At 40.2% G+C, this 12,645-nt stretch overlaps 1 protein-coding gene across 15 annotated transcripts in view; it reads right to left on the reverse strand.

Annotated features, from left to right (window-relative positions):
* Window positions 1-12,645, reverse strand: part of CCDC141 (coiled-coil domain containing 141) — a 147,789-nt gene that overhangs the window by 23,405 nt on the left and 111,739 nt on the right. For 12 of the 15 annotated variants that reach the window (XM_065560829.1, XM_065560828.1, XM_065560833.1 and 9 more), the window contains 3 exons: window positions 9,251-9,434; window positions 6,757-6,869; window positions 1,642-1,767 (listed from right to left, as the gene is read on the reverse strand). In XM_065560829.1, coding sequence (XP_065416901.1) covers window positions 1,642-1,767; window positions 6,757-6,869; window positions 9,251-9,434 — 423 coding nt within the window. Of the gene's footprint in view, window positions 1-1,640; window positions 1,768-6,756; window positions 6,870-9,250; window positions 9,435-12,645 lie in introns of those variants that run through there. The other 3 variants (XM_065560825.1, XR_010591331.1, XR_010591332.1) reach the window with 3 other exon arrangements.

The following is a 12,645-nucleotide window of genomic DNA, read 5'->3' on the forward strand; positions in this document are numbered from 1 at the left end:
ATTTACATGTACTTAGATGAATCAGGATCTTGAGGTTCCAATCTGTTATTTATAGTAAATAAATTTATCCCAGTAATTTAAATATTTCTCTTGCATTGCTTGTCCCACTAAGTCCCATATTTAGGCACTGACAATTTGGGAGTTTTCGTATGCAATTTCTGTATATCCACTGAATAAAAACAATTTAGCCCATTAAGATTTTCATTCCTTTAAATACATGCATGATCATGTATTGTAATTCTTTGAGTCAACCTTACTTGGTTCCATCATGCATTATCATCAGCATGCACAGCATTATTTGGTTATTTATTTCTGATCTCTACTGCATGTAACTCAGGCAATAAAAAAGGTGACTGAACTGTTTTCAGGTGAGCATGAAGAAGATTATTTGCTGCTGATTTAGTGTTGTTGCCTATTTGATATAAAACCTTGTAGCAATTGCACCACAGATTATGTATGACATGTCACCATGCTGAACTGGTGACAGCTGTAATTGTGTTCCATCACATTTTCATTAGACACCTGCTCTGCTATCATTTACATTGACACAAATCTGGAGTAACTGTACTGACTTATTGGAATTACTCTGGACTTACATCAATGTAACAGAGCAGAAACTGATCCTAAAAATCAGTCTGTCAGAGTTTCAGCATCCTTTGCTAATTACTCAATTGTAGGACAAAAGTTCCTTTGAGACTAGGGGAGAATTTGCTTAAGTTTTGATTTTTAAAAATTAAATGTCAGAATGAACCGTAGATATCTTTTTAAGATGGGTGGTGAGAAGCATATTGTTGTTTTCCATTTTAATTCTGATTTCTGGCCTTTCAGTGAGTGTATCTGACTCTACCTAAAAGGAAAAAAAAATTAAAGCAACATAAATCATTTAGGTCTCCAGTACCAAAACATTTTGATAGATAAAAGCACTAGTCTTTCAACTTTGTCTGGTTCAAATCCAACCTGAGCTATGAGTGAAATATTTGTATCTGCAATAATTTATTACATTGTCTGTTAGGAGAATTAAGAATGTGAGGGTATTGGGGAATATTAAGAGTAGGGAACTAAAACAGTAGCTTAAGTATCATAATAAGAGTAACCCCCCTAATATTATTCCCATGAGCCTTACTGTATTGTAAATGGACAGGGCAGAGTTAGACTCTACTCATGGAAAGGTGGAATCCTGCGGATACAGCCCCATGGAAAATAGGGAGAGGAGTAAGAAGCAGCAGCAGACAGAGATGGGAGTGGCAAGGAATAGAAATGGAGAAGAGGGATCAGCTGACTAAAATTGGATATTACAATTCCACTGAGGAGGATGACACAATCTCACCACTACACAGTGGTTGAGAAGAGGAACAAAGGAAAGGAGATATACCCCAGATCCCTAGGTGGGCCTCTCAAGGATTGAACTCACAACCGTGGGTTTAGCAGGCCAATGCTCAAACCACTGAACTAGCAAGTTGGACAGGAGGTAAGGGGAGGAAGAGGAGAAAATGGAAAGTGAAGGGATGGGGAAGAACTACACTGATCATGCCCATGTTGAGGGAGGCTTCCAGTCAGTTGAAGTGATAGATTACAGACCTTTTAGCAATGCACCAAAAATTTTAGTTTACACAAAGTTCCAGTGCAGAAAAATTTACTAACCTCTTGCTTTGCTTTGGTAACTTCCTTATATGTCTCCTGCCTGTTTCTTTCTTGTTTTCTTGGTATAGTGGCTGACTCCTCAGCAAAACCACCTGTATCAGATGTTTTTTCTTTTAACACATCTTCCTGTTATATAAAGAGAAACTGCAGGGACTGAGCACTACAAAGTAATAGTTAACTGTTTGTTACATTAACATCCTGTACATGGTGGTAAAGTAAACATTTGAAATATATATTACAATCTGTTACCAGTACAGTGTAAATTGGTTATGGCAGACCTATTAGGCAAAGCCTGATTTGTCCATTTTACACAATATCTAGGATATGCATGGACCAAAGGTGACAGAAGCTTTTCTAGGGTAGGGAAACTGAAGACAGTACATAGAACTGTCTGGAGAGCTGACCTGTTTGGCAAGGAAGCTGGGAAACTTCAAGGAGACTGTTCCCAGAAACAGGGGCAGCAAAGGGAACAGAAAATATTATGGAAGTGGAACCTTTAGAAAGAGCAGATAACTAAAACATGGGTATAGATTTTATGGAACTTGTTCTGGAAAGAGAAGGAGCCATTAGAGAATCTCCAAGAAGTGCAATATGATTCTAAATGTCTAGAGGATGGAGAGGAGAAAGTTCTCTCTATCTCTAAAGCAACAGCCACATAGATGATCTGTTTCGCTTGGGAAACTAACTCTCTCCCCACTGTCTGGGCCCAGATTACCCAGAAATTTTACATCAATGATGTATCATTTTCTTTTGGCTGACTGATATGCATTTCTAGAATATTTTGTCATCTGAATACCTCTCGGAAGACTGCACAACCTCTTATAAGTAGGCATGTGAATAGCATAAATTCAACCTACCATACTGTATTTTATTAAGGCAGCATAAATTCCTTGAGAACCGGTAAAACAGAAATCTAGACTTTAGCTTCAAAGGACACCAATGTGCTACAAACCAAGGAAAGCCAGAAACTCTATAGTTATAGTTTTATACTTATAACTTCAGCTGAGTGGAGTAAAATTACAGTCCTGAATAAGTCTCTCTAGCAAAAATGCTGTCTCACCATTTTCCCATTCAACTGTGAGAATACCATTACATGTAGAAAATTGCTCTAGAGTGCACTGCAGTGCTCTTCCTAGAAGCCAGTTTATTTTTCTGGAAACAAACTTTTATATTTCCCTTGAAAGAAACCCAAAGTAATTTTCCTTTTGATATTTGACAGCCATGTCAGATTACGTATGACAGTGTAAGGTGACCTTGTTGTGTGTGCGTGTGGTTTTATTGCTTTTTTAAAAAAGATAAAAAAGGAATCAATCCTGTTGGCTGAGAACACTGTGTATATATTCAGACACTTTACTGAATGACTTATTCATTAAAAGATGCAGGTGAAAGCCAGTCCGACATATTGTGAATGGACTATATGAGCATTAGTTTAATCTTTGAGAACACAACACATCTCAGAAAGGAATATCTTTCATTTGGTGAAGAGTACAGGTTGAGGAATAATCCTCTCTCTCGCTCTCTCTTTCAAGCAAATGTCACCTCTGATACTATTCCTTCTGACTGGTTAGAACTTATTTCTCTGAACATTCTAAGAGTGTTATTGAAATAAAAGGTTACAATGATCAGTTAAGAGTGTTTGATGGTCCAGAGCTGAGCATCTGACTTGATTTGCATTTGTTATTATTTCATTAATATATTCGTTTTTAGAAAACAAAGTGTCTACAGGTAATAGGCTCTCATTCTATGCACCGGGTGCCTAATTTTTACATGAAAACACATAAAAAACAAAAGGACTGCCCCATCAAATAATCACTCCAACCCTCAATCCATGTCCTCCATAATAGTGCGAGAAAAGAGAAAATATAAATAATTTATAAATGCATAAAAAAGTTAGGATTGTGTTGAAAAGCAAATAGGCTAAGTTTACAAAGCAGTCAAAGAAACAAAGAAATTTCATGTGGTGAAGACACTATTATCATCTAATGAGTTTCATTCTAAAATGGATGTTTGCTCAAACATCCCCAAGGCACGTTTTGAAAGATATCCAGATACAAAGGAGGGATACCTAGGAGGAATTAACTGTCTTTTGAAATATATACAGAGAAGGCAAGTTACTTGTGTATTTCACTTCTCCTTATCCATGATCAAAATAGTTATTTGAAATAGCCCAACTCCCTTTGAAACGCCCACATGCAAATTAGGAGGAAAACTAAAAGACTTCCTTGTCAAGAGACAAGGGATAACGAACTGAAGCAAATATGCTTTAACTTGGAAAATTATTAACTCACCAATAATACACAATCACAGCAATGTCCAAACATCGTAATTCAAAGGTTTAGACATCTGAACACAAAGCCTCAGAGGGAATATTGAGTTATAGGAGGAGTAGAGGGGACAGGCAGCTATCTGGCCCACTGCCCTTGCTCTGGGAAAAAACCCAAACAAAAGCCAAAGATAAACATGCCAAGGGAACAAACTGTCAGCATGGGAGGTAAGTGAATTACTGAGATATAAAATGTATTTGCCAAAAGCTCTGTTAAAAAGAGGTTTCAGAGTAGCAGCCGTGTTAGTCTGTATCCGCAAAAAGAACAGGAGTACTTGTGGCACCTTAGAGACTAACAAATTTATTAGAGCATAAGCTTTCGTGGGCTACTGCTTATGCTCTAATACATTTGTTAGTCTCTAAGGTGCCACAAGTACTCCTGTTCTTTTTGTTAAAAAGAGCTATGCTAGAAGCTGCACGTCACTTGGGTCAAGCTAACACTAAGAAGCAATATTACACTTTCCTTTACAATCATTCTATACCTTTCAAAAGCACAACTGTCAGAACATCTGGAAAGGAATAGTTACAGGATCCAGATGGTTTCCCAGTGCCACAAAATCCTTTCACCATTCAGGGTCTCCCCCACCACCTCAATATTGTCCCCTAAAATTTGCAAAAATAGATGCAAGAAATAAAAAAAATGGCTAGGATTTTAAAATCCCATTTCCCATTCAAAGGATCCAATTTAAATTGAATTGACACATACAATCTTCAGGAATGGAGAACTGCTCTGACAGATCCTATGAGGCCCATTAAAGTGGGTTCTTGTCCTGAAGACTTTAGCAAGGCCATCGCAGAAGGCTATAGGAGGGAAAGACTTATCTACATTGACAGATCTAATTCTCATTTACATTCCTTTATACTGCTTTGGCAGTGCAAAAAGGTGTTCGTGTGAATGAGAATTAGGCTCTTAAATCTTTAAGAACTTAAAGTCCTAAATCAATAGCTTAGCGTTTACATGGATAAAAGCTTCTGCCTTTCTATGTCCCCAGTCACACCACGCCTCTAATTCCTGGCACCTCTTTCCATTACCCTCATTTTCTTCCTTCAGCCTCTATGCCCTGACAGTTTCTTGCCCACCTCCTCCATCTGCCTCCTCCACAGCTCCCAACTCCATGCCTTGGCAGAGCTCACCCAGCCCCTATACTTCCTGTTCCCCTGACTCCCTCTTCTTGACTCTTGCTCCTCCATGTTTCCCCACTTCTACAGCCATGACTGAAGTCTATAGCAGACCAATTAATAATTATGAAAATTGTAACGTATCTTTAATCATTCCTCTGTTTACATATGCAAATAGCTCTGCATAAGTAAGGCCTAAGTTGTAGCCACCGGTAGCAGGATAGGATGAGAAGACAAGGAAACATGAAACAAAATTTAGGATACATGCAAATTTGAACAAAACAGAGCATTTTACCCCACCTAGCTACATTTATAAGGAATCAGAGCTGGGGCTCTCTTTCAGCCTGATTCAAAAAAGACAAAATATCAGTTTCTCATTTGCTCTTAATTTGTGAAGGAAAATGCTGTTTCTTTCCCTCAGGGCCTCTGCTCATACTTTGTATGCCTCTTCTTTATACATCTGCTCTAACAAATTTCTAGTTAATCCCCTCTCTGCCTACCTAAGTGCGCTTGTCTTCACTACTGGGGTAAGTCAACCTAATTTACTCGACGTAGCTTAGGTTGACATACTGCGGTGTCTTCACTGCGCTGCATCAATGGGAGACGCTCTCCTGTCGAGCTGGAGTACTATGGTCGACCGGAGAGCACTCTGCCGTCAATTTAGCAGGTCTTCACTAGACCAGCTAAATCGACCTCTGCTGCATTGATTGCAGCAATGTCAATCTTTAGGTAGTGACGACCAGCCCATCAAACACATTTATGTAAGTATTTTTTGTAATTCAGGGGACCAGGATCAGTTGGGGAATTAAAAAGACTCTTCATCAAGGCCAACAAAGCAAAACAAATCTGGAAGCAAAGGCATGAGATTAAAAAAAGTTAAGAAATTGCTCAAAAAGTCAACAACAGGGAAATGTTTTATGCGCCTTAACTTCAAACTTCTCCAACCTTCCAAGAAAATTTTATCATGAGAAATGATTTAGCATGTGTAATTTTTGAGGGTATAGTTTTTTGGGGGGGAAATTGAGCTTATAATAGGAATATATTATTATAATAGGAGCTTCATTCTTAACTATGGAGTGGCTACTGCAATTCCATAATTCCTACTTAATCAGTATATTGTAACTAAATGGTTATGCATAAATAAGTATATTTATCAGAGTGTTAGGTTAGAAATACTATTATTTTGCTTTAGCATTTATTTTATGATTCTGTTTTCTAAACTGAAATTACTCCTTTTAACACATTTTGACAGCAATTTTTGGTGGGAGGGGGGTGGAGAGAAGTCAAGACTGGGTGTTTGACATTCCCAGAAGTAAGGCACCTAAGTCTTGTGACATCAAAGGAAGTGGAAACAGGAGAAGAAGTACTTGAACTGTGAATTTCCTCCTCAAAAGGTTGCTTGAGGGCACTAATTGCAGTGAGAAGGGAGTACAAGGAGAGTTTAAAGGCCAGGAGGAACTGTAGTTATTAGACACAGCATTATGTCTGTGCTGTAGAATAACTGGTAAGACAGAGCTCGTTGCGCTTTAAAAATCTGTGTCATTAAGAAGTACACTGACTCCCTCAAATTGTCTCTCTATAGTTTCTTAATACAAAATACTTATCAAAATACTGGCATTATATAAGCTATTTTAAAAGTGTCATGATATATTCTCCAAATAAAATGAAATTACCACAATCTGCTCTTCAAGTTCTCTTAAAGAGATACACAATTCATCAATAGAATCAAGAACTTCTTTGTGTCTTTTTATTGTTCTCTCAATATATTTCCTTCCTTCTTCAAAACCTACAGTCAGAAAACAAACAGCACAACAATGAAACCAATACAATATTATATCAGACAAATAATTGCACTTTTCTGTAGGCTCTGTTTTGTTCCATTAGTTTTACAGTACAGGGTGAAATCCCTCCCAACTTAAAGCATTATGGTTACGGGCCTTCACAATCTATCCGAGTCTTTAGGGTCAGTTCCTCCCTGACTAAACAATGTCACTGACCAGCTGACAAATGATTTTAAAGGGAAAGTGGACCCTATAAGTCTCTCTAGGGCTAACAGCTCTTTTATTCAGCCAGGGAAGACTTAAAAGGGGGTTTTCAGTCCAAAAATTATGCTGACCTCCCTGTCAAGGGGGGAAAAAAACAGTGAAGGGGATGAGGAGGCCTTTCCCAATATAAGGGTGAACAGAATGTGAAGGAACCCCCAGCAGCATTTCTGGTTGATTGGTGTCAAGAAGAGTCTGTTCCCCACACCCTATTCTACAGTAGTTAGGCTTAAAATGGTGAGCATGGCAGATAGACAGTGGCTGCTGGCCCCCTCCACACATAATTTTCAACATTGAAAAAATTGTAAGTTTGGGGGTACCTAAGTACATATTAAAATTGTAATCTTGACATTTGGCTTATCAGTTTTCACTAAGCAGCCCAGGACTGGGGATGCCTCTTTTCCCAGCAGCGGGTGACACGGCATGAGCTCCTCTAGTCATAGATCTTTAACACTAACCCACAGGCTACATGGCGGATGATTAGGTGGCTTAACTAAGCAAGGACTGGAGAAATGAATGACATCATCAGACCGTTTTCTCCATCCATAAACCTGCCCCAGTGTTTATTTTGTTGGGTTCGGGGCCTGTACCCTGGGCTGTCCTTTTCTTCTGGATATGTTGGCCAATTGTGCAGTTAGGTTCCCCAGCCTTCTAGGAGGTACTACACTAGAGATATTTTCTGACAAATTGGGTTGTAAGTTAATAGCATTGAATTTATAAGGAACTCAGGACCTAATTTTAAAGGACCTCCTGATTGTGTGCACTCAGTTCTTGTGTGTGCAGCCATTTGCACATGCACAACTTGCACTTCTACATGTAGCCATGCAAAGACAGGTTTTATTTGCATAAACTGGTATGTATACCCAATTTGTACTCTGAAAAATGTGGCCCTCAGTTCTGTGACTACCAAAAATGGTTATGAATTTCTTGAGCTTTCATGGACTTTTCATGGGCACTTAATCAAGTTTTATCAATTATGCAAATAATTGAGCACGGGTGTGGTATGTTCTATCTAGCCAACAATATTAAGTAGAGGGCAGCTGCATTCTGTACTAGCCAGATTTTCTGAGGGGCATCTACAGTTCCCTCCAGTTGGAGCCTGATAGATCAAGTAACTAGAAAGTCACTGGGAGATACAAGAAGAGAATCCAGATCTTCTGACTTCCACGCCTGTGCTTAAAACACAATCTTCCCTTCTGTCACTATAACATCTACAGAGCAATCAGCCAGCTACTACATCAGAGAGATAGGGTGGGTGAGGTAATATCGTTTACTGGACCAACTTCTGTTGGTGGAAGTTAAGCTTATCTCTCTAATATCCTGGGATGGACATGACTATACCAACACTGCATACAGCTATGTACATGACATACATAATGCAATAATCAAATACCCCTAGTTATAAAGACTATTAATGTAAAATATTCATTCAGCTCCAAGATCTATAGCTATAAAATACTTCAACTTCATAGATTTTCCAGTTACAAAACACAGTTAACCATAAAGTCTTAATTCTAATCTCATAAAAACTTCAAGGACATTTAATTTAGACTTCAGGGTAACTCAGAGGGCAGCTGGAAAAGCAAATGGCCAATGAACTTTCCAGAACTTAAATTCTGATTTATGTTTTTTAATCCTTAGTTCTGCAACATCTCATATATCTCAGTCTCAGAACATTGTGCTCCCCACAACCTTAAAGGTGGGAGGCTTTCTCTAGCTAGTGTGAAGAACAGCAGTTATGGCTACTTTAAGGCTCCCCCTCTCCTTTGGGGTAAGTGGGGAAGGAAAAGAAGGGCAATTGCTTGAGCAAATGGCTGAACGGCAGGGGCTCATGTGGGCCACTGGCCCATGCGCACCTGAGAGAGAGGGTATTTATAATTCGTTCCTTCCAGAGCAGCAGCATTGGTGGCTTCTTGATAATTGGATACTTCTAGAAACAACTGCCCAGTCAATACCTTAAAACAGCATTTATTTTAACTTCATGGGATTTAATAATAAATAAATAAATAAATAAATAAATAAATAAATGTAGGAATTAAACAATCCCTTGCTTTCTTCTGTCCCAAACTGTTAAATTTGCATTTGGTCAACAGCACATCACTAGGCAGCTTAAGGGAGTTATTACCATATAAGTGTTTAGCGAGGTCAGTAATCTGCTGAATTCTTTCCTCTTGTTGAGGCACCATAGGCTTGATAAACTTATTGAACTGCTTGTAGAGAATTGCCACTGCTTCCCTCGTTTTACACTCTGCAGAATACTTCCCAACTCTAACAACTGTAGCACTTGCTTCTTCATACCAAAACTGACACTGGCATGTATTGGAGAGGGAAAAAACATGGCATTTAAGAAATGGATACAACAAAGCTTTATAAAAATTAAACAAATATTGACAATAAGAGCTTTTAGTGCAGTAGGTTTGTCCTATATTCTTGTGTCTCTTTGAATAACAGCAGTAAAGATGAGAAGTGACACAAATAATGTTCAGAAAATCTGTGGTGACAGCATAACCTGATGAATGATAACTCATTTGCAATATTATTCCTATAATCAAGAGTTGATGAATTTGCTGTTAAGTTGCTTTGGGCTCCAAGTCTGTACTCTTATGCATCAGTAGAAATTCTGCAGGACAAATCAAACCCTCAGTTACACCTGTTATAACTCGATGGACTTCAAACTATGACTTCAGTTACATCTGTGAAACCCAATGTCTTCTATGAGGTTGCACAGATTTAACTCACTGGAAATTACAACTTGATCTAATGCCCACAGAAATCTTTCTATTGAGCTCAGTGGGCTTTAGAGCACATCCCCAGTGTCTAAATTGGTATCACAATTTAGAGTGATAATGCACAAAGTGGAACAGAATCTGGTGCTCACTCAGTCTTAGCTATTTTAGCTCTGCAAGGCTCGGTCTACACTACCCGCCTGAATCGGCGGGTAGAAATCGATCTCTCGGGGATCGAATTATCGCGTCTCGTCGGGACGCGACAATCAATTCCCGAATTGACGCTCTTACTCCACCAGCGGAGGTGGGAGTAAGCGCCGTCGACGGGGAGCCGCGGAGGTCGATTTTGCCACCGTCCTCACAGCGGGGTAAGTCGGCTCCGATAGGTCGAATTCAACTACGCTAGTCGCGTAGCTGAATTTGCGTATCTTAAATCGACCCCCCCCGAGTGAAGACCTGCCCCAAGGCTAGCAGGCGTAAAATTCACTAATTTTTTTTGGTCATTAAGATCAGAACTGATGACTTTGCATACATGAGTCAAAAATCTATTGAGTGAGATGGTGCTATTTTTACAGTTCAGTAAAACAGAATAGTTACAAAACACTTCTTCAGAATAAAATAATTCTTTAAAGTTTAGCATTGGGAAATCCCAGCTCTTTCCAAGGGGTGGGGGACTAAACAAATATAATTGCACAATTGCTGCCAAATTGTTCACCTCCTCAGGAATGAACTGGATTTGGGGAATGTTTATTGACAGTGGGGAAATTGTTTTGTCCAAGGATTAACATTTTGATCGGTCATGAAGGAAAGTTATCAGTCATGCATTTAGATTAGAATGAAGAACTGAAACAGCTTTATTGCTAAAAATAAATGACCATGATGATAGGAATGTGCTTGATTCACAGAAGAGTAAAATGCTGCTAGAATCTGGTCTTTAAAAAACGTTCAGCGCTACATTACGGGGGCCTATTTTAGCTATATTAGAGTGCAATTTTAGAATTCTCCAGAAGGGTAGTAAATGAAATGCTGTTGTGGATTTGAGGTTTCCCGGGGCAGGAGGAGAGGAGGAAATCATATATTTAGCTGAATTAGCAATTTAAAGTATTCTGTTTTAACCGCTACAGATTTGAATTTTTAAACAGGATTTCATTTTGCAGCTTTACAAACCACACAGACAGTTCACAGTGACCAGCAGGCAAAAGTAATGTGTTGATTTGGGGAACATGCATCGCTTTTTGTTGTGCACTGGAATCAGGGCCGGCTCTGGCTTTTTTGCCGCCCCAGGCGAAAAAGCCTCCCGCTGCCTCCCCCCCCCAGTGCGGCAGGGGAGGGCGCCGAGCCTGGCCGCGGGCCGCTCTCCCCAACCAGCCGGAGCCCCGGGAGGAGGGCGGAGAGCCCGGCCGGGGCTCCGCTCTCCCCGGTGGCCAGAGCGCCGGGGGGAGGGCGGCGAGTCCACTGCAGCTCCGCTCTCCTCGGCGGCCGGAGCCGGAGCACCGCGACACGCCGCTCCCCTCCAGCTGCCGCCCCAAGCACAAGCTTGGTGGGCTGGTGCCTGGAGCCGGCCTGACTGGAATACATTGTGGAAAACAATCAAATGTATGTTCCAAAATAGTCCGAGTCACTGTGATTATCACTTATTGATGAAAACTTTGTTCTTACATGAAGGAGGGAGTGGACAAATAGCATTAACGAAACTAAGATATGTAGGACGCTTTGACAATTTACTATTTTCCATCAGAACAAGACAAGTCAATTTATTAAGTGACAGATGTAATACTACTGGAAGTCACTGGATGGTGCTACTGGAGATGGTCTTACTAATTCTGTTTATCTGAATGTTTAGGAGTTAGATCTTGGGAAAATTCTGCTTTTCAGCTGTGGTGCAGCTCTTTTTAGATGCTAAACATATCACCAGTGAAGTCTGTTTTGCTCTAACTAAAATATTTTTCTTAGGTTGCAGTTGCTGCTTAAAGGCTATACACATGAAAACAACCAACCAATACATTAATGGCCAAACTAAATCAATCCAGGGCCCAAAGCACAACCCACAGGGACTCCCCAATGGTCCCACACCTGTGCTGTGGCCCTGTACAGGAATCACGGCCCCTCCTCTTCTTGGGTTGCCAGCAAGTTTCAGAGTTAAGACAAATGAAGCAGTTCAGAGCTTTGGAACTAATGTTTCAGGCTCTCTGCAAACTTAGACAGGCATCAGTTACAAACAGGTCACAATTTCAAGCTTTTCTTTGCACCCATAATGCCTACAAGCAGGTTTTTTTTTAAATGAAGGTTGAGTTCTGATTTTGTGACTCCAGGAGCTGGTTCTAGGAATTGACTTATAGTGCCCACGCAGAGGCCACTCAAAGCACTCTGCCGCCCTACACAACACTTCAGTGTATCGTCCCCCGCCACCACTCAAATTTGGCCTGACTGCCCCTCTGTCATGATGGATGGGTGGTGGGGGTGAAATTTGAGCACATGGCATTACGACTTGGCACATGGGATCGCAGCTGCCTAGAAATCTGCTGTCGTTGCAACTGCCTACCTTGCCTATAGCTAGAGCGGCTTCTGTGCCTATGCTTTAATTCCATCCTGATTCTGTGGCATCAACATATTACAAAAGGGACAGTTGCGTATGAGCAATATCACTACCTTGAGTAACCTCTCCATTGTCTCTCTGATTAGGATATAGAGAGATCTGTCCCTCCGAGCTGGGGAGAACCAATCAGAACAGTGCTACATCTCAATTACCTTGAGATGGTGTTAAATAGTATCACAAAGAAATCACCCTAATTTA

The sequence above is a fragment of the Chrysemys picta genome, chromosome 11, assembly GCF_011386835.1.
Source record: "Chrysemys picta bellii isolate R12L10 chromosome 11, ASM1138683v2, whole genome shotgun sequence".
NCBI lineage: Eukaryota > Metazoa > Chordata > Testudines > Emydidae > Chrysemys > Chrysemys picta.